This window comes from Marmota flaviventris, chromosome 2 (genome assembly GCF_047511675.1).
Source record: "Marmota flaviventris isolate mMarFla1 chromosome 2, mMarFla1.hap1, whole genome shotgun sequence".
Taxonomy (NCBI): Eukaryota; Metazoa; Chordata; class Mammalia; order Rodentia; family Sciuridae; genus Marmota; species Marmota flaviventris.
In genome coordinates this window covers 196,349,527-196,367,102 of record NC_092499.1, presented here as the reverse complement: position 1 = coordinate 196,367,102, position 17,576 = coordinate 196,349,527, and the positions used below count along the sequence as shown (strand labels likewise).

General features: G+C 64.9%; 1 protein-coding gene and 1 long non-coding RNA gene across 10 annotated transcripts; one reads left to right on the top strand and one right to left on the bottom strand.

Annotated features, from left to right (window-relative positions):
• Positions 1-4,698: 4,698 nt before the first annotated feature.
• Positions 4,699-16,789, bottom strand: LOC117794855 (uncharacterized). 4 transcript variants are annotated; one of them, XR_011706801.1, is made up of 4 exons: positions 16,688-16,789; positions 10,462-15,761; positions 10,131-10,230; positions 4,699-9,575 (listed from the first exon to the last, which is right to left on the bottom strand). It is a non-coding gene; the product is annotated as an uncharacterized lncRNA (long non-coding RNA). The 4 variants fall into 4 exon arrangements; XR_011706802.1 differs by having other exon boundaries at positions 4,699-7,229; positions 7,318-9,575; positions 10,131-15,761; positions 16,688-16,782; XR_011706800.1 differs by having other exon boundaries at positions 10,131-15,761; positions 16,569-16,789.
• On the top strand, positions 8,661-15,527 carry LOC139704788 (tyrosine-protein phosphatase non-receptor type 23-like). Of its 6 annotated transcripts, none has more exons than XM_071609000.1 (4): positions 8,661-8,802; positions 12,220-12,434; positions 13,256-13,409; positions 15,248-15,527. In XM_071609000.1, exons 1-4 carry the CDS (start codon positions 8,661-8,663, stop codon positions 15,409-15,411), a joined length of 675 nt encoding a protein of 224 aa, XP_071465101.1. In that variant the 3' UTR covers positions 15,412-15,527. The 6 variants fall into 6 exon arrangements, 3 of the variants coding, with proteins under 3 accessions (XP_071465101.1, XP_071465102.1, XP_071465100.1); XM_071609001.1 differs by having other exon boundaries at positions 14,259-15,527; XR_011706797.1 differs by adding exons at positions 9,039-9,878; positions 9,988-10,945 and having other exon boundaries at positions 8,713-8,802; positions 11,070-15,527.
• Positions 16,790-17,576: the final 787 nt, after the last annotated feature.

Genomic DNA, 17,576 nt, shown 5'->3' with positions numbered 1-17,576 from the left:
GCCTTTTGGGGGCACTAGTTGGCTTTTGATTTTTTTCTGTTCGCGGATTTGCAGGCGCTTGTTTTTGCGTTTCTGGGGTGTGGGGGGGGGCTGTGAGGGGGCTGCTGTTATTTTTGGAGGTTTGAGAGCTGGGTTGGGGGTGTGCAGCCGGGTTTCCTCCTCCTCTGCTCCTCCCCCAGGGTCTGCTGGCAGATGGGGCGCCGGCCCCTGGAGGATGGGGAGGGAGTGCTGGGTCAGGTTTTCAGGGTGACTCAGCCCCCCTGGGTGCTGGGAGCGGGGGCTGGGAACCCTGCGTGGGGGAGGGGGAGGCGGGCTTGGGGTCTCTGGCTGGCCCTGAGTGTCATGCTTGGGTTTGGAGGGGCCAGGAGGCCTGAGACCCCTGTGCTGTGTTTTGGGGGCCAGACGGGCCTGTCACTCTGGGAGGAGGAGCTTGGTGCCTCGGCCCTGCCAGCCCAAGTCAGGGCAGATTCTTTTGGTAAGTGTAGCGAGGTGGGCTGTTGAGAAAAGACTTCCATGGTGTGTGTGTGTGTGTGTGTGTGTGTGTGCGCGCGCGCGCATTAAGAGGGAAGCCAGGGTGTGTGCGTGGGCGAGTTGTTTGTGTGTCTCTGGCTGGTTTATGTGTCCGTCCAGCTGGGGAACCCTGGGCCAGGTGGAGGGTGGGGGCAGGTCCGACACCCACACTGCCTTCCCCGGGGTGGGAGACTTGCCTTCTTGGTCCCAGGTGGCCACTGAGGCCAGCCTCTCCTGCGTGCTCAAGGTGGCTGTGTCTGGGTTTGAACCTGGGGCCCTTATCCCCGATCCCTGGGACAGCCCCCGCACCCCGCTCCATTCCCGAGTGGAGGATGCGGATGGAGGGCTGGGAGAGGTGGGCGGCCGTGCCTGGCGCGGGGTGTTATATAAGCCCCTGCTCTTGTTGTTATTTTCTTGCCGGGAGGCTCCTGGCGTGAGCCCGCCAAGCTTTTGCTGAGCCTGTGTCGGCAAACCCTGTGGCCCCATCCCACTTAGACCCCATGGATGCCTGGGGGAAGCTGGGTGCTGTTGGGCGCCTGCTTTAGAGCCCTGGGTGGCTTTCCGCTCTCAGAGCCGGTGGAGAAGGAGCTGGCTGGGGTCACCCTGCCCTGAGGAGTCCCAGCAGCTGCCAAGGGCCTGGGGCAGCCTGGGATCTTGGGAGCAGCTGCTGAGACCGAGGCTTCAGGAAGCGGGGAGCTTCCCCTTCCCCTCCCCTCTGGGGCCTGGAGTGTGGGAGACAGATGGGGACCATCAACCCGCACCGGCCAGGACCAGGAGCTGAGGACCCCGGCAGCCACCACCTCCCTGGGCTGGCGTCTCCATTGTTGGCACCAGGGCCGGGCAGAGCACTGGGTGCGGGGAACTGCACTGTAGCCTGGGCCTGGGGGTGGCCCCGACACGTGGTGTCCCGGGCCCTGGGCACGTGGACAGCGTGCCAGGAGGGCGCCTGCAGCCCTGGTTGGTTCAGGCCTGGCCACGGTGGCCTGCATGGCCTTCCTTAGTACCAGTGACCACACATGAGCTCAACTGCCTCCAGGATTTGTGGAGGCACACCCCTCAGGTCAGGGGACAGAACACGTTGCACCTCCCCATCCCACCCGGTCGTCCCATGGCCTGGTGACTGGGCCTACTGAAAAGGGGCGACAGCGCACAGACTCCCGTGAGGGGCTCTCGCAGTCTCCTCAGCTCCTCAGCCTCTTGGAGGCTGCAGGTTCTGCCACCAGCATTTTCCTGCCAAGTGAACGGCTCAGAGAGGGGAAGTGACATGTCTCAGTCGCACAGCTCCTGGCAGAAGTCGGCCACTCCCTCTCAACACTGCAGAGTGGCCCTCGCCCCCAAGGGGCCCGCTCAGACTTGTCAGGATCATTTTGTCCTCATCTCTTATTGCCCAGTTATTTTTCATCATTTAGACAAGCATTTATTGAGCACCTGCTGTGTGCCAGCCCCGTGACTAGGTGCAGGGGCCTTGCAGTGACCAACATGAAGGAGAGACGGGCACTAAGCATTCAGTACCTGGAACAAGGCAATGGCAGGTGGGGACAGGGACTCCCAGGGCAGAGAAGTGGGGCCGGGTGACGGGGCCCTGAAGGTCTCTCCTGGAGGCGCATCTGTCCCCGAGCTGGGGGCTGGGGACAGTGCTGGCTCTGCGCCAGGGGCCACCCTGTGTGCTTCACGAGCCTTGGTCCTTAGGAGAGCCCCGTGAGGAGGACTCAGCATCTCCCCTTCCTCAGCCGGGGCAGCCAAGGCACAAGGGAAGCGTCCCCCAAGGGCTGGGGGGGGCAGTGAGAGAGGGGACTCCCCCGAGGGAGGCAGGAAGGTCCTGCGGCCAGTCTCCCTGTCCTCTGTCCTCCCCCTCGCCCACCGAGTCTGTCTGGGGCTGGCTGATCTGGATGCCCCCGGCCGTCCCCTGGCTGTGGCCCCTCTGGAAGGCCTGCGAGCCCCGGGGACAGAGTGGGCTAGGGGGCCTGGGCTCTCTGTGTCCTCTGCGGCCCCGTTTAGGGGGTGCTGAGGGCCGAGCAGCAGCATTGGAGCGTCTCTTGCTCAGAGATCTTCAAAGCTGGGATTCCAGTCTAGGTCCCTCTGTGTCCCTAGCTCAGCCACCTTCCTGCTGGCCTGGTCCCACTGAGGGACAGACGGGCCCTGACCACTCTACACCCTACGGAAGGCCGGGGCACACACACACGCGCCACATGGACGCTCTGAACTTCGTCCCCTGTCCTCTGGAGACCTTGGGCCAGGCGCTCGGCCCGTCTGGGCCTGGGCTTCCTCACCTGTGAACGGAGAGGACGACGGTCGCCCGGTATCAGGGCTGTGGGCCCAGGACGGCCCCTGCCCTGGGAGCTGCGCAGCTCGTGAGGTGGCAGCGCATTCTGATTGTGACAAAGGCCTCAAAGAAAACCGAGTGGGGGCAGTGGCAGAGAGCACCTGGGCGGGGTACTTGGGGGGCATCTGGGCAGAAGGGTCAGCAGGTGCAAAGGCCCTGAGACAGGCTGAGCCCCTGTGAGGGGAGAAGCCGGCAGCAGTGTGGGGCGGCGGGGAGGACAGCGAGGCGGCGGGGCCCTCACGCTGGGCCTTGGAGGCCAGGGCCGGGCTGAGAGAGGTTCAGAGGAGGAGCGCGTGTGTCCCTGCCAGGGCCTGGCACCAGAGAGTCCTTGATGAGTCTGTTGACGGAATGACCCGGGCCCTCGGCCTCGGGAAGGGCGCAGTGCAGTGGGTGAAGGGTGCTGCGCGGCCTGCCCGACCCAGGAGAGCCGGGGGACAGCCTGTGACCCAGGGCCCGGAGCCACGGGGAGCTGGTGGCCAGGCAGGAAGAGGGGCAGGGCTGGCCAGGAGGGGCCTGCAGGGAGGCTGGCGGCCAAGAGAGGGAGAGTGCTTTGGGAAGCCCTGACTGCAGGCGAGAGGGCACAGCCCCGGGAGGAGGCCGGCCGGCGGCAGGGCAGGCAGGGCTGGCCGTCAGGGCCAGGGCGGTGAGGGCTGGGGACAGGTGGGAGGCTGGCCCCCTCGGGTGCTGTCTATCTTTTAAGTTCCGAGGAGCAGGCTGTGGTGGGGGTCAGAGAAAGTGGAGCATCACCAGGAGAAGGAGATAAAGAGCTCCCACGGATTGAACCCGGGACGGAACCTGGCGGCTCTGCTGTGTGGCCCTGGGTAGGTTCCTCCACCTCTCAGTGCCTCTGTCTCCTGGCTTAGGAAATGAAGAGCTATAGCACCCGCCTCCTCAGGCCACGGTGAGGACTGAGCTCATCCACACTATGTGCACCATGTGCCTAGAGCAGTGCAGCCGTCACCGTCATTGCCACTGTCACCACTTGGTGGGTTAAGACTCACGTGCTGGAAGAGGCCACCTGGGTTCCAGCTGCAAACCCACCCCCTCCTGGCTGTGTGACCTGGGCAAGTGAATGTGTCTTGCTGGGCCGGCTTTTCCCTGTCTGTAACCAGGGACGGTAACATTTCTCAGAAGGTTTTGAAAAGGGGATCCTGCAGAGGACTGCCCAGAGGGCCCTGTGTGGTGGCCCACAGCCCACGGGGTCTTCATTCTCCCTTCATGGTCGATTCGCAGTCACCCCTTCCTCCTCTCTCCTTTAGAATGGGACTTCTCCGTCTTCAGGGACAAGAACCCTATGAAGAGACTGCGTTTCCCAGCTTCCCTTGCAGCTAGGGGTGACCAGTGAGATAGAAATGGAAGCTGTAGGTGGGGCTTCCAGGGAAGGGCCTTACAGGGGGCTGACTCAGCTGTGCTTTCTTTCTTTACTGCACCCCATCTTACTTCTTCCTACTTGCAACCTGGAACTGAGACGTGATGGCCAGAGCTGCAGGAGCCATCTTGAACCATGAGACAAATATGGAAGCACAGAAGCCACGTGCTTCATGAGTGGTGATGAAACCCAAAGACAACAGGCACTGGAGTTCTCTGTGTCAGGGACACAGCCACCCCAGACCTTTCCTGCCAGGCTCTGGGCTTGTTTACATGGAGAAAAAGAAATCTCTGCTACGGAGGCCCTGTCATTTGGCTTCCTGTTACTGGCAGCTGAATCTATTTCTAACTGATACATTCGCCAAAGTGGAATGGAGCCGCGTGAGCTGCTCTGTGACCTGCATTTCTCCCCAGTGGCCCAGCGCTGCCTTGTCTGAGGATGTTTTAGGGATACGTTGCCCGAGTGCAGAAATGAGCTCTTTGCTCAGGAGAAAGAATTTCTTTGATTCCTTTTAATTATAGAAGACATCCTGCCACGAAAACACCCTGCCTGTCTTCAGACGTCTTCCCCGTGACTCTCAGTGAGTCTCAGTGAGCATCAGGTCCGGCTTGAACCAGAGCCTGGAATCCACAGGAACTTCTCTGCTGACCGAATCCTGGTCGAAGCCACCAAGGGGCCCTGAGTTTGGGAACGGGAGGGTCAAGGTCGGCTGCAGCTTGGAGCGTGTTGGCAGCTGTGAGGGCCAGATGCCCCGCGCCACCCTGAATGACCCCTGGGCCCCACACCGCTGCCCGGCCACCTGCTCCCCAGAGGCCCTGGCTGGCAGGTCTGCAGGCGGCTTTGCCAGCTGCCCGGGGCCTGCCCAGCTGAGATCTCTGAGGTGAGTCTGGAGCCGGGGAGCTGGGCCCGGGAGCTTTTATTTTTATAGCTGACTTGTCACCAGATCCCTGTCCCAGCCCTGGAGCCCTGGCAGGGACAGAGGTGGCAGAGAGGAGGAAGGCTCCGGGGAAACTGGTGGCAGGGTCATGGGCTGTGGAGGAGGGATCTGGGGCGGGGGTCAGGGCCCTGGGCGGCTGGTCACCCGTCTCCGCCCTCTGGTGCAGGTGGGGTCACTCACAGCTTGTCCGGCTGACCTTTGGGGTGTCCAGAGGGGCCTTTCCTGTGTCTGTCCCTGGAGCCCAGGTGCAGGGCTGGCCATGCTCCTGTCCTAGAGCCCAGTCGGCACCCGTCCCCGCGAGACCTCAGCCCGCGGCTCACTGCCCCAGCCTGCCCCCACTCCAGCCGCCAACGCCCGGCCTCCTGAGGGTCCCTCGTCTGTCTGTCCCTGGTGTGCGAGGGGCACACGGGTGTCGGCTCCTGGATTTTGCTGGAACAGACCCCCCAGCGTCCAGGTCAAGGGACACCAGCACCCGGGGGGACCTGCGCACCACCCCCACACCGAGGGCGACCGTCAGAGCCCCCCTGTGTGTGCTTCACGGAGCGGACGGCGTGGCCTCGGGTCTGCCTTCTGACCTGGCAACGTCACTGTCACAGGGCCCAGGTCCTGCCCCCCTGCGGCACGGCGGCCAGGCCGACCCGCCGCGCGGCTGTCCCTCCACTTAACTTGCCATGTTGCTGCCCACAGGGGACAGACAGACCTGGGTGGACTCAGTTGGGGGGACACGGGGCGCTTTGCCCAGCCGTCGGGGGGGTCTGTTCTAATTCTTGCGCTCGCTCTCTCTCTCGCTCTCTCTTTTTAATTATCATTTTGAAAAAGATCTCAAACTGATGGAAAACTGCGGTACCCCACGGAGAACCTTCTTCTCAGTTGTTTGTGAATAAACTGCCGATCTGTCCGTTGTCCCCGCGTCCATGATGTTTTGAAATGTGGTTCCGTGGCAGGGGACATCTGTCGCTGTCACTACAGCCCAGTATGGAAGCCGGACACAGGCTCACCGCCGGCCGGCGCGGCCCGAGGGTCCGGCTGGGACGCACAGGGTGCCCAGTGCCTCGCCTCCTCGGCCTCCAGGAGTGAGGCCGGCGCCTCGGGCTTCCCTTGGCGTTGGTGACCTTGGTGCCTTGGAGGACACAGGCCGGCTGCTCTGCGGCCTGTCCCCGCCGGCTGTATCGCGGGGTTGGACTCAGGTCCTGGTTCATCTGTCCTCTGCTGGCCGGTCAGGGCGGGGCGGGGACCACGCAAACAGCCGGCGCCTCATCAGACGTCCAGCCACCCTCGGTTCTGACTCGGGGGCACCTGGCTCCTGGCCCACCCGAGTCCCCACCTCAGCTCCCAGGTTGTGACGTCCTGAAGCCTCTCCAGTGCCCACACCAAACCATCGTGAATTCAGAGCAGTGACAGACCACCTGGGCCACAGAGCCCCCGGTGCTGCTGGCCCCGGTACCTTTCCTCCGTAGCCAGGGGCCTGGTGGGAAGCCGGTGGCTGAAGACAGTCAGGGCCTCCCTTGCCGGTGGCCGTGAGTGCCGTGGACGGGGCTGGGAAGTCTTGGCATCTGGAGTAGGATCGTGCTGTCCTGGGACCGAGCTGTGCGCCCCAGGGTGTGGGGCAGCGTCTCTGGTCTCCACCCCCTAGTTGCCAGGAGCAGCTTCCCCAGTTGTGATGACCCAGAATGTTATCCCAATTGCTAAATGTCCCCTTGGGGGCAAAATCTCTCTTGGTTGGAAATCGCTGGTGTGGAGGGTGCAGGGGGCTGAGCCCTGAGGGCTGGGTGGCTCCCTGTGTGGCCTCCCTTCCCCATTACTCGGGACCAGGCAGGGCCCAGCACCCACAGGCCTGCTGCCCGGTCGGACTCGAATTCCGGCTCCTCACGTCTGCGGTAGGTTCTGGGACACAGGGCGAGGACCGGGCCAGGAGACAGGCCTGGGCCTTGGCAGCCTGCGCGGCCGCTCCCCCGGGCCCAGCCCTCCCTGCAGGTGCCGGGAGGTGAGAGTCGCCAAAGCCAGCTCCTCTCCTCCTGTCCCGGCTCCGTGGGGCGGCGTCCCTCACCGTCCTCGATTTCCAGCAGTGAGAAGTCACAGCTGTGCGTCACCTGATGGGACCCACGGGAATACGGGATCGTCTCTATCATATCCCTGCAAAGATGCACAACCTGAGTCCCATCAGGACACGTCACCCACCGGGGTAGGGGACATGCCACAGGAGGGCTGGCCGGGCACCAAGGCCAAGGGCATCTCTAGCTGAGGGGAGCGGGCTGATCGGGGTCCAGGCAGGCCACACAGCCGTGCGGGCCGGGTGGAACGTCACCAGGGCCTGTGGGTTTGATGACAGGATTGTCAAAGATAGAACGTCCTGACTGCTGTCCCCACCAGGCCGTGTCGGAGGTCAGGAGGTGGTGCAGGAGGTGTGGGGGAAGGTGACCTCGCGTCCACACTGACTCCAGATAATGACTAGAGGGCAGGTGGCTAAGTGGGGCTGGAGGAGGCCCCGGGCCCCTGGACACATGGTCATCTTTCCGCAAGTTCAAAATCATGTCAAAATCAACCCCGGCCTTCAGTGTGCCCCGAGGAATAGACCCGCACATAGAAGGGCCCGCAGGCCACTCTCCGCAGTTTCATTTACAGTAGCCCCAGCGGGGGGCAGCCAGGACCTCCAGCAAGGAGAGGGTAAGTCGGGCGGGCGGACAGCGAGGGTGGCCCGCGGGAGCTCCAGAGTGAGGCTCAGGAGCCGGCAGCAGGTCTGGGAGCCACAGGGGTCCCCTCCGTGGCCAAGGGGTCATTGCCGGGAAAGGGCAGGGAGCAGCCGTCTGGGTTGCTGAGAAGTTTCTGTCCTGACCCGAACGTGGCCCTGTGATCGGGTGAAGTTCACGTGTGAGAGACAGCCACCACCCCGGCCACGTGCGGGAGGGACGCCACCTCTCGGACGTTGAACCTCCATGTCACCATCAAAACGAAGACCCCCAAGAGGCCCAGCAACAGGGGGAGGAGGTGGGCAGGGAGGGGGGACTGGAGATGGGGAGGTGAACAGCTGACCCCGTGCCTCGTGCGGGCAACTGTGACGGCGCTGGGAGTTGAGAACCCCGGGGTTCCAAAGCTCAGAGAGGGGGTGTGGATTGCCTGAGGTTGCACAGCGGGAGGGTGTGCGGAGCCCACAGTGTGTCTCCAGTGCTCCTCCCGCCTGGCCTCTCCCGCCTGACTGCCCCGCTGTGCTCTGGAGGCTCTCCAGGGCCGGGATGGCGTAACCAGCGCTTGGCAAAGACGGCGCAGCCCGGAGCTGGCGGCTCCCAGTGGGGAGGGGGTCAGTGGGGTAGAGGGCAGCTCCATCCTGAGCCTCCTCCCTGGCCGGCTGGCTGCCAACCCCTGCCCGCTGGCCTTTGCCTTTCTTCCTGGGCCAGTGGTGAGCTCGGAGCCCCCGCAGGCTTGGGTGCCAGTCTACGCCCTGGTCTACCTGGCCGTGCGGCCTGGGCGCTGCCCACTCTGTGCCCGGCCCCCGAGGGGTCAGGAGGCCTCACTCAGTGCGTGCGATGGCCCCTTCTGTGGCGGGGAGCCCGTGGCCCTGCAGCCTCCCAGCGCCTACCTGTCACAATGGCTGCCGCGGGGAGGGAAGTGCGGGACGGGGCTCTGGCTGGGGAGGTTACCGGAGAGCCGCAGCTTGCCACCGCGTTGGTGAGGTTCTCGGTGGGCAGGGAGGGGCCAGAAGGGGCCAGGGAGGGCGTCGAGGGTGGTGGCTGTCACCTTGCAGTTCTTAGTGATCCTGGGAGAGGTCCTGGTCCGGCCTGGCAGGACGGTGGCCCTGTGAGCTGGTGGCCCCAGCTCGTCTGCATCTGCCCCTGGAAGTGGGGAGGAGGGGACAGCAGGGCCCGGGGAGCCGATGAACCCGGGTGGACTTCTGCTCTGAACAGAGGACCAAGGATGGGCACTGGGCGCAGGGGACCCAGGAGCTGTTGGATTCCCGCTTGGCCCAAGTTCCAGATGACGGTCACCGAGGCAGCCACTCTCCACCCCCGGAGACGTCCCCACAAGCTGCGGTCAGCCTGTGGTCCGGCCCGGCCGCCCCCGCCCTGTCCAGCGCCCTTGTGGGGTCTGGGCTCTAAGCTCCGGTCTTTCTAGGGTTTCTTCCTTCTTTGCAAATGTGTCTCCTTCTTTTTTTCTCTGAAAAAGAATCTTCTTTGGACTCTGGACTCACTGGGGCGGTACCAGGTGGGCACAGAGCAGCTGGGCCTCTCTGTAGCCACCGGAGGCTGTTGGCACCTGGGAACCAGTGCTGGGCGCCGGGCGGGCCAGCTGGGCTTCCCGGGAGGACTCTGCGGGTCTTGGGACGCCGCTGTCCTGAGGGCTGGCAGACGAGAGGCTCTGATCCCTTCAGCCAGTCGTGACATCTGCCTAAAATCTGAGGTGACACGAGGATGCGCCTCTCTCCTCTCTGTCTCCCTGCGACGCTGGAGGGAGAAGGCGGGCATTTAGCCACCCACCTGCAACCCCAGGAATTTTATTTTTCATATTTAGAGACAAGATCTCCCTAAGTCCCCGAGGGCTCTTAAGTTGCTGAGGCTGGCCTTGAACTTGGGATCCTCCTGCCTCAGCCTCCTGAGTCGGGGAATCGCAGGCTGTGCTCATGGTGTGGACTTTTTTTAAACCACCACGGTCAGCCTTCCTGTGAGAACATGCCTCAGCCATGTGCTGTTGGGGACGTTCGGTCGACCCCAGGTTTTGGTCCTGGACACGGAGCTGCCGGGGACCTGGTACGGTGTCGCTGTCCTCCCTGCTGGCTCTGACCCTGGGCTGGAGTGTCCGGCATTGCCCGGGGCTTTCATTCGCACCTCAGAGGAGCCTTGTTTGTCTCACCCCCAGGGGACTCTTGGCACCACGTCTGAGGGACTTGTGCTGTACCCTGCGAAGCCCTCTTGTCTGGGTGGGGACGCCACATGCCCAGTGCCCAGCAAAACAGATGTCGGGCACTGGAAGCAGCGGGGACAGACCCCAGACCGACTCACCCCTTCCCAGAGCCCACGGGCCCCGGGTCAGCTGGGTTCCCTGGGAGCCCGGGAGGCGCAGCAGAGGCCCGTTTATCAGCAGCAACGGGCCTGGCACTTTCTGAAGAAGAAAAATAAGTGCGGAGGTCGCAGAGTCCTTGAGAGGAGCCAGTGGACGGCCCTGGGACAGTGCTGGCCTGCAGGACAGCTCCCTCCAGGCCTTGGGTATTTTCCCAAGTCCTGCCCTGGGGCAGGGGTCGAGTGAGGCAGGCTGGGCTGGGCTGTCCGGGCCGGGAGGTGGAGCAGGTCCCCAGGGGACGTCCCCCCGCCCTGTGCCCGCCCTGGCCCCCACCTGGCCTTTCTCTTGGCTTCTGTTGGGTTTCTGCTCCCTCGAGGCTGCGTTTGTCACCAGGCTCCGTCTCGTCCCCCGGCTCCCCATAGCCTCAGAGGCCGAGGGCAAGGGGCCCAGCCCTGACCCTGGGCTCTGGGAGTGGAGCAGGACGCCCAGCTGGACCCTTCAGCCACTGGCCACGGCCGCTGCCCCAGGAGTCCTCCTTCCTCCAACGCAGAGGCCGGGGCTCCCCCAGGGAGGCCCACTTTGGGGCTTTGCAGCTCGAAGCCCAGAGACCTGCAGCTCCGTCCTCCTGACTGCGGGCCACCGAGAGGGCTCCTCGGTCCCGCAATGGCCACCTGGGGGTGTGCGCCTGTGCATCGTGAAGTTGTTGGGGCCAGGATCGCTGTGACACTGTGTGGAAACAGACCGGGGACCACCGGGGTGGCGGTGAGCGAGGGGGCTGGGGCAGGTGTGGAGGCAGGAGGACCAGGCAGGGGACCAGGCAGGGGGACAAGGTGGGGGTTCAGGTGGGGGTCCAGGCAGGGGGACAAGGTGGGGAGACAAGGCAGAGGACCAGGCAGGGGACCAGGCAGGGGACCAGGCAGGGGGACCAGGCAGGGGACCAGGCAGGGGACCAGGCGGGGGACCAGGCGGCCCTGCAGTGGGGAAGAATGTTCCTGTGGGACAAGAGCTCTGGGCCACTTGGGGGAAGGCGCAGAGGACCGTCCTCTCAGTCCTGGGTTAGAACGGAGACGTGCAGAGATCAGGGATCAGGAAGGACTCCAGACCCGGTGGCCTCCGCAGGAGCCCGAGGCAGGGGCTGGATCCCGGGCCAAGCGCTGGGTCAGCTGAGTGGTCCTGAGGGAGGCAGCCTGAGCCTCCGATTCCCCAGGTGCCGGAGGGGGACAGCGAGGGAGGCTCACGTGGGGCCTCCCTTTCCAGCAGCCCCCTTGGCCCAGGGTGTGGGGGGGAGGGGGAGGGGCCGGTCCAGGGCTGAGCTGGAAGAACCTGCAGGTTGAGAGCAGGCCCCCACCCCACGCCCCAGGGGATGGCCCAGGAGCGCAGCCCCCGCCCAGGGGAGGGCGGAGGGGCTGGGCCTGAGCCGGGGTCGGGGCAGAGGATGGAGCCTTGGGGGAGAGACAGGCAGGTCAGAGCCGGGGAGACAGGCCCTGGGGTGCAGCAGGAGGGAGGCGGGGCCGGTGCCCCCTGGGATGGGCGTCTGGGTGCAGGGGGCTGGGGGCATCCAGCTGGGCCAGGGCAGCCCTAGGAGCCGGGCTCCTCACTCCACTCCCTCCAGCCTCCCTGCGGAGGCAGGGCTGGTGGCCTCCCCGAGGTCCTTCTTGGAGAAGAGCTGGGGATTCCTGAGGGGAAGCTGAGCTAACTAGTTCTCAGCACTGACATCATCGCAGTCTGGAATGTTCCCTTGGGGTCCCCCCGGGGTGGGGGGGTGGGGGGGCGTGTAGCCATGAGGCCGCCAGGATGCTGGGTTTGTCCTCTCAGACCTGCTGACACCTAGCATCTAGAAGACAGGCCTGGGCCTCAAGTGAGAGCTGTGGTCACCCGGGCCCCCAGGTCAGTGTGGGAGAAGCCCAAAGGGGCCCTGGACTCCACTCTGATCAGGTCCATCCCATCCCCTGCCTTTGAAGCCCCCCCACCCATGGCTTTAAGCTAAACTCCTGGCTCCTCGCCTCAGCCAGGGGCTGGGGATCTGCTCTTGCTCCTGCCTCATCAAGCTGGCCCTCCCTGTCTCCACCCCCCCCCCCATTTGCATTGCAGGAACACAGCAGGCTCGGCCACCTCAGGACCTTTGCATGTGCTGTGCCTCCGTGTTCTTCTCCCGATCCTCCCAGAATTCTGCCCTAGGCATCAGCCTCCACTCCAGCCTGCCAGGCCTCCCTGCCCTTCTCCGTGAGCATCCTGTCCACTTCATGGTGTTCCACATTGATACGGATGCTGGCCTTCTCATGGGGCTCCCCGAGGACAGACACCAGGTCACTCATCACTGCCGTGTCCCCAGGGACCTCTGCCAGCAAGCACTATGGAAGCAGCTCGAGCCATTTGCAGCATGGGTTCCTCCTGGGAGGGACCCACTGACCCGGGTCCCCAGCCCGTCCCTCCCAGTGTTGCCTCACAAGGTCCTCTCTGTGTCCTCAGCCCCACGGGGTGACCTGGCTGAGACGTGGTCATGAATCACTGGCCAGAATCTGGTTGCAATCATCTCTTGGCTGGCCGTGGCCACCGAATCAGGGAACCTAGGTGTCCTGCAAGACAGTGCCCAGGACTGGGGAGGCACCTGCGCCAGGGACCTGCTGGGTGGCCTTGGCAGGCCGCTGGCCTCCAGGTGGCACAGTCGGCCACCCACGGGGGTGGAGGAGCTGGTGGAGATGGGGTCTTCGGCTGGGATCCTCTGGATGTGACTGATTCTCAAGGGGACGGCTGGGGAGGGGGAGGTCCAGCGCGGCTGACCGTCCCCGTCTGAAGGCCAAGGGCCGGGTCTTGTGGGCAGGGCTGGGAGGAGCGGTGGGGGTGCCAGGTCAGCAGGTCCCACGGGGAGGCAGGCCTGGTGTCCCGAGGACTCCACCAAGAGGCCGGCCTGCAGAGGGAGGGGACGGCAGACCCGGCCTAGGACCCGAGGGCCTGAGGTCCACGAGTGTCCCTGGCTGGAGCTGCTTCCAGGGCACAGCCCACCAGGCCGGGTCCTCCCCGTGGGGAAGGGGCCATGGGCTCCCAGGTCGCGGGAACCTGTGTCAGGGGTGCTCTCAGCCGGGCAGCCATGTCACCCCACCCACCTCGTGCTGTCCTCCACGGTCAGATGCCGCTGGACGGGCCGCAGCCTCCAGGTCCCAGCCTCCTCTCCACCAGCTGCCAGCTGACCTTGCGACACGCAGGCTGGATCGTGACCCTGCGCTGCCCTCTGACCTCCCTGACTCCCACCCCTTGGGAACAGACTGACCCCCTCGCCACCTGTAGGTGCCCATCACGGTGTCCCCGTCCCCCTCCTGTCTCCCTCCCCCACCCTCAACCTGCGGGACTTCCTGGGGTTCTTTCTGCATTTCCTGCTCCCGCCTGGTCCAGGGCCTTTGCCTCTGCTGCCGCCTCTGCCGGGAAGCCCTCCTCCCTTCTCTCCCAGCCAGCGCCCAGGCTCAGACCAGGGACTCTCCCTCGGGGTGCTGCGGGGACCCACCCGGGCTGGCTGCTAGGGCCCCGCAGCGGGAGTCCCTCTGGGGCAACTGCCTCTGCAGACAGGCACCTCCTCACCTGGGAGGTCCTCCCACCCCCAGGCGCAGACGGGACACAGCCCAGCACCCATGAGTCAGGGGCACGGGAGCGCAGCCTCCCCGTCCCGCCACACTCCAGATCCTCCACCGTGGGCTCCGCGAGGCCGCGTCCAGCCCTGCCCTGCCCTGCTCCCCTCGCTCCCTCTCTCCCGGGGCATGTCCTCATGAATCACGCGCACCCCAGCCTCTGCTCTGGGACATCTGCTTCTGAGCAACCTGAGCCCAGACACGTCCCCAGAACGTCCCTTCCCACCACTCCCCGCCCCTGCTCTGGTCCCGTCTGCGGGGATCTCTCTGGCAGCCCTCACGGTGGCCATGTCTCCGCGGTGGCCAGATGAGTGCTGGGTTGAAGCCCGACCCCCACTCCAGAACGTCAGGCAGGGATGGTGTTGACACGCTCTGCTGTGTTCCCAGTGCGCATCACGGGGCTTGGCACACAGTGGGGGTTCAGTAAATATTTGTTGAATGAGTGAACAAACAGTGGGGTGAGTTGGAGGCACTGCTGTTAGGGCTCCTGATTCTACAATCTCCACTCAGGCTCCTCAGAGCTGCATGATGGCTGCCAAAGCACCTGCCATCTCGTCCTCACACTGCTGAAGCTAAGGCAGGAAAAGGCCCTCCAAAGGAGAAACCTGTTCCAAGGAGCCTGGGCAGCTTCTCCTCCACCGACCACACCTACATTCCATGTCTAGCCTCAGCCAATCGCTGCAAGGGGAGGGAGAGGGCCATGTTTGACTTGGGCCAATCAGCATCGGCTTCTGGGCTCAGTGGGCAGAGCCTACCCTGGCCAAGGAGGAGGACAGCTGGCTACAGCTGCAGGCCCCCTGAACCCAGGCGCTTTGAGTGTCCCCAGGGCTTTGGATCTCCGTCCCCCTGTCCTCCTGTCCCTCCTGTCCTCCGTCTCTGGGGAGCCCATGGGTGGCGGGTGTGAGGGGAGGGGGGCTGGGCAGGGGTCTAACAATCCAGGCGGCCAGACACCTTCACCTGGGTCAATATTTACGGAGCCCGGAGGGAACGGGGGCCAGGAGGGCTGTAGGAAGAGGCAGCCCACAGCCAGAGAGGCCCAGAGACAGGACAGACGGCTGGTCTGACAGCCAGGAGGGAGGCCAGCGGGGTCTGGGGGCAGGGCCTTGGCTGCAGGCGCCCCCTCAGGCAAGACCAGCAACCCCACCTGGGCGTGTCCCTTCTCCAGCCTGGGCCGTGGTGTCCCCCTCTGCCAAGTGGCGCCCCTCAGGGAGATCACCATGGGCCTGGTGGCCTCCTGTGACCTGTGGACAGCCCTGCATGGTGGGTGGGAGCTTGGGCCTCAGGGGACAGCAGGCACGTGCCCAGGTCACAGTGGTAGTGGCAGACTGGAGCCTGTGTGCATGCGTCGCCCCAGGCCAGGAGGGGCTGGGAGGTGGGACGGGGACTCTGTGTGCCAAGGGCTAGCAGCAATGGCCGCTGGGTCCCAGTGTTCCCGGGCTGGGCGTCGGCCGTGCGGGAGGCAGGCTGACTTTCCTCAGCTCCTGGTCCTCACTTCACAGGGAGGACGCCTCAGAGACTGCCCAGCAGTGGGGTGCAGGGCCTGAGGGCCCACAGGCCCGGGGCCCAGCCCCTGGTCCACCCTGACAGGCCAGCTGACCTGGACGGCCACGTCTTCTGTCCCAGCCTCAGTTTCCCCACTTGTAACACAGGAAACCTCAGTTGACCCGCTGACGTGTGGACAGTGAGGAGTGCACAGGGGACCTGCCCACGGGCCAGGCACACGCAGGTGCCCAACAGGGTTGACCGTGGTCACATTATTAAAATCACTTTTGAAAGGTCCTTTAATCGCACTTTTTTCTGGAGAAAAAGCTGAGGGCCAGAGAGGGCCACTTGCTCAAGGTCACCAGCCAAGGGGAGGCTGAGACTGGGCCGCTGTGTGCTCTGAGGCCCTGCCACCTGCAACGACCCACTCCAGATCCAGTCCTATGGGGACGATGTCCACGGCCTGGCCTGGCGCCCCTGGTGCTGGCCACGGCTACCCACGGCGGCGTTGCAAAATCCTTCTCCCTGTGCCTGTTGATAAAGGGACCCGTTGCAAAATGCAGCGGAGAAATTATTCAGGGTTGTGACATCCTGTGGCCAGGCCCCGGTGCCCCTTCCTGCCAGGCCTGGGTGGGGCCAGCTTCTGGCTCTCCTTGCCTGACCCTGACTGTGGGATGCTAGGTTGGGGGCCACAGGGGACCCAGCCTGGTCCCCTGTCACCCTCTGCCAGACCTTGGGCTGCCCTTGCCCGTCTCTTGCCTCAAGTCCAGTGACCGGGCGGGAAGTCCTGTGGGCGCTGCCCGTACCAGCTCTGAGGCCGCAGGCCCCTCCACCTCCACGTCTGACAGAGCCCCGGCCGCTCCTGCTGGGACGGCTGCAGAGGCCTGCCCGTGGGTCCCCTGCTCCACCCTGCTCTGCCCAGGCAGCCCGTGCTGGGGGCCTGTCCCTTCTCTGTTTAGAGTCCTCCTGGCCCTGGCCGTTGGTCCCCACTGTGACCTCCTCCCCGTGCGGGCCTGGTGCCGCGGTCCTGGGCTCCCTGGGCATCCAGCGGCTCTCAGAGGTTCCCTGGGCCTGCGACGGGGGCCAGGAGCGGTGGGTGGAGCCCGTCGTGCGTGGCAGGCCCCTTTCTCAGCCACGTGGTCCCTGCTGCCTGCACCTGCCTCACCCTCTCCCCTGCGTCCCCCAGTCCTGGTGTATTCTGTTTCCTATTTACTGTTGGTCCCTCTGTCCCCCAGGGCTCTCGAGGACAGGGCTTGGTCTGCCCCCTTCACCGGGTCCCTCCGGTGCCCAGAGTCCCCATGAGGCGGTCCTGACAGCCGGACCAGGGTTTGCACTGACCTCCATGTCAGGGCCAGTCCTGGCCAGGAGGGAGCCGGGAGGAGCCGCCTGGACCCACTCGGCCTTAATCATGCCCCTTCTCCTAATGACACGTGTTATAATGGGCACCCGGCGCTAACCTGGTGTGACGTCTGGGCTTTTGACAACAGATACCATCAGCGCCGCAGCTGGAACTCCTTCTCCACCTGCGTCCCCTCCCACCCAGATGGGTATCAGCTTCCTCGCCAGGGGGAGGGCCGGCTCGCAGCCCCGCCCGCCGCAGCCGCCCGGGAGGCGGTAATAGCTACTCCCACCTGGGGAGGCTGGCGCTCCCTCCCAGCCTCCGTCCCAGGCCGCGGCAGGACGGGCCTGCTCCACGGGCCAACGCCACCACCAAGGGCCCAACCCGCGGCCCTGGGCTGCTGGCTGAGAACCCTGGTGTCCAGCCAACTCTGGAACCAGGACGCTCAGATTCCGGCTTCTGACAAGGGGGACGCAGGAGCCCTGGGCTCACAGTGCAGGGGCTGAGGGTGGCTGCCCCAGCAGGCAGGATGTGACTGTCACCTCCCAGTGTAGCTCCTGGCCCGGCCCCTGAGGGGTGCTGCGTTCCCAGCCTGCCCTGCGGCTCAGGCCGCCACCTGAAGCAGGTCTTGGACAAGCACCTATAGCTGGCGCTGGGGACAGTGACCAGGCACGCGGTGCCTCCTGCTCCTCGCCCCGTCACCCTTCTTGCGGGGTAACGGGATGTGCTAGGGACAGGCCCCCGCAGGTCCCCTGGAGGTGGCCAGAGGCAGCATCCCCAGCTGCTCAGCCATGGCCAGGACGGAGGATGGTTCTGGAAGGTTCCAGGGCCTGGACGCAGCCATCTTGGAAGGAAGACAGTGTTCCCCACCATGGCCGCCCCATCCTCAACCTGGCCCTGGAGCAGGAAGGGGGAGCAGGCAGGCTGACGGAGTGGGGACCCTGGGGGTCACAGGGGAGTCCAGAGGGCTCGGTGGCATCCTCCAGACAGCGCGGGGCCTTTCTCAT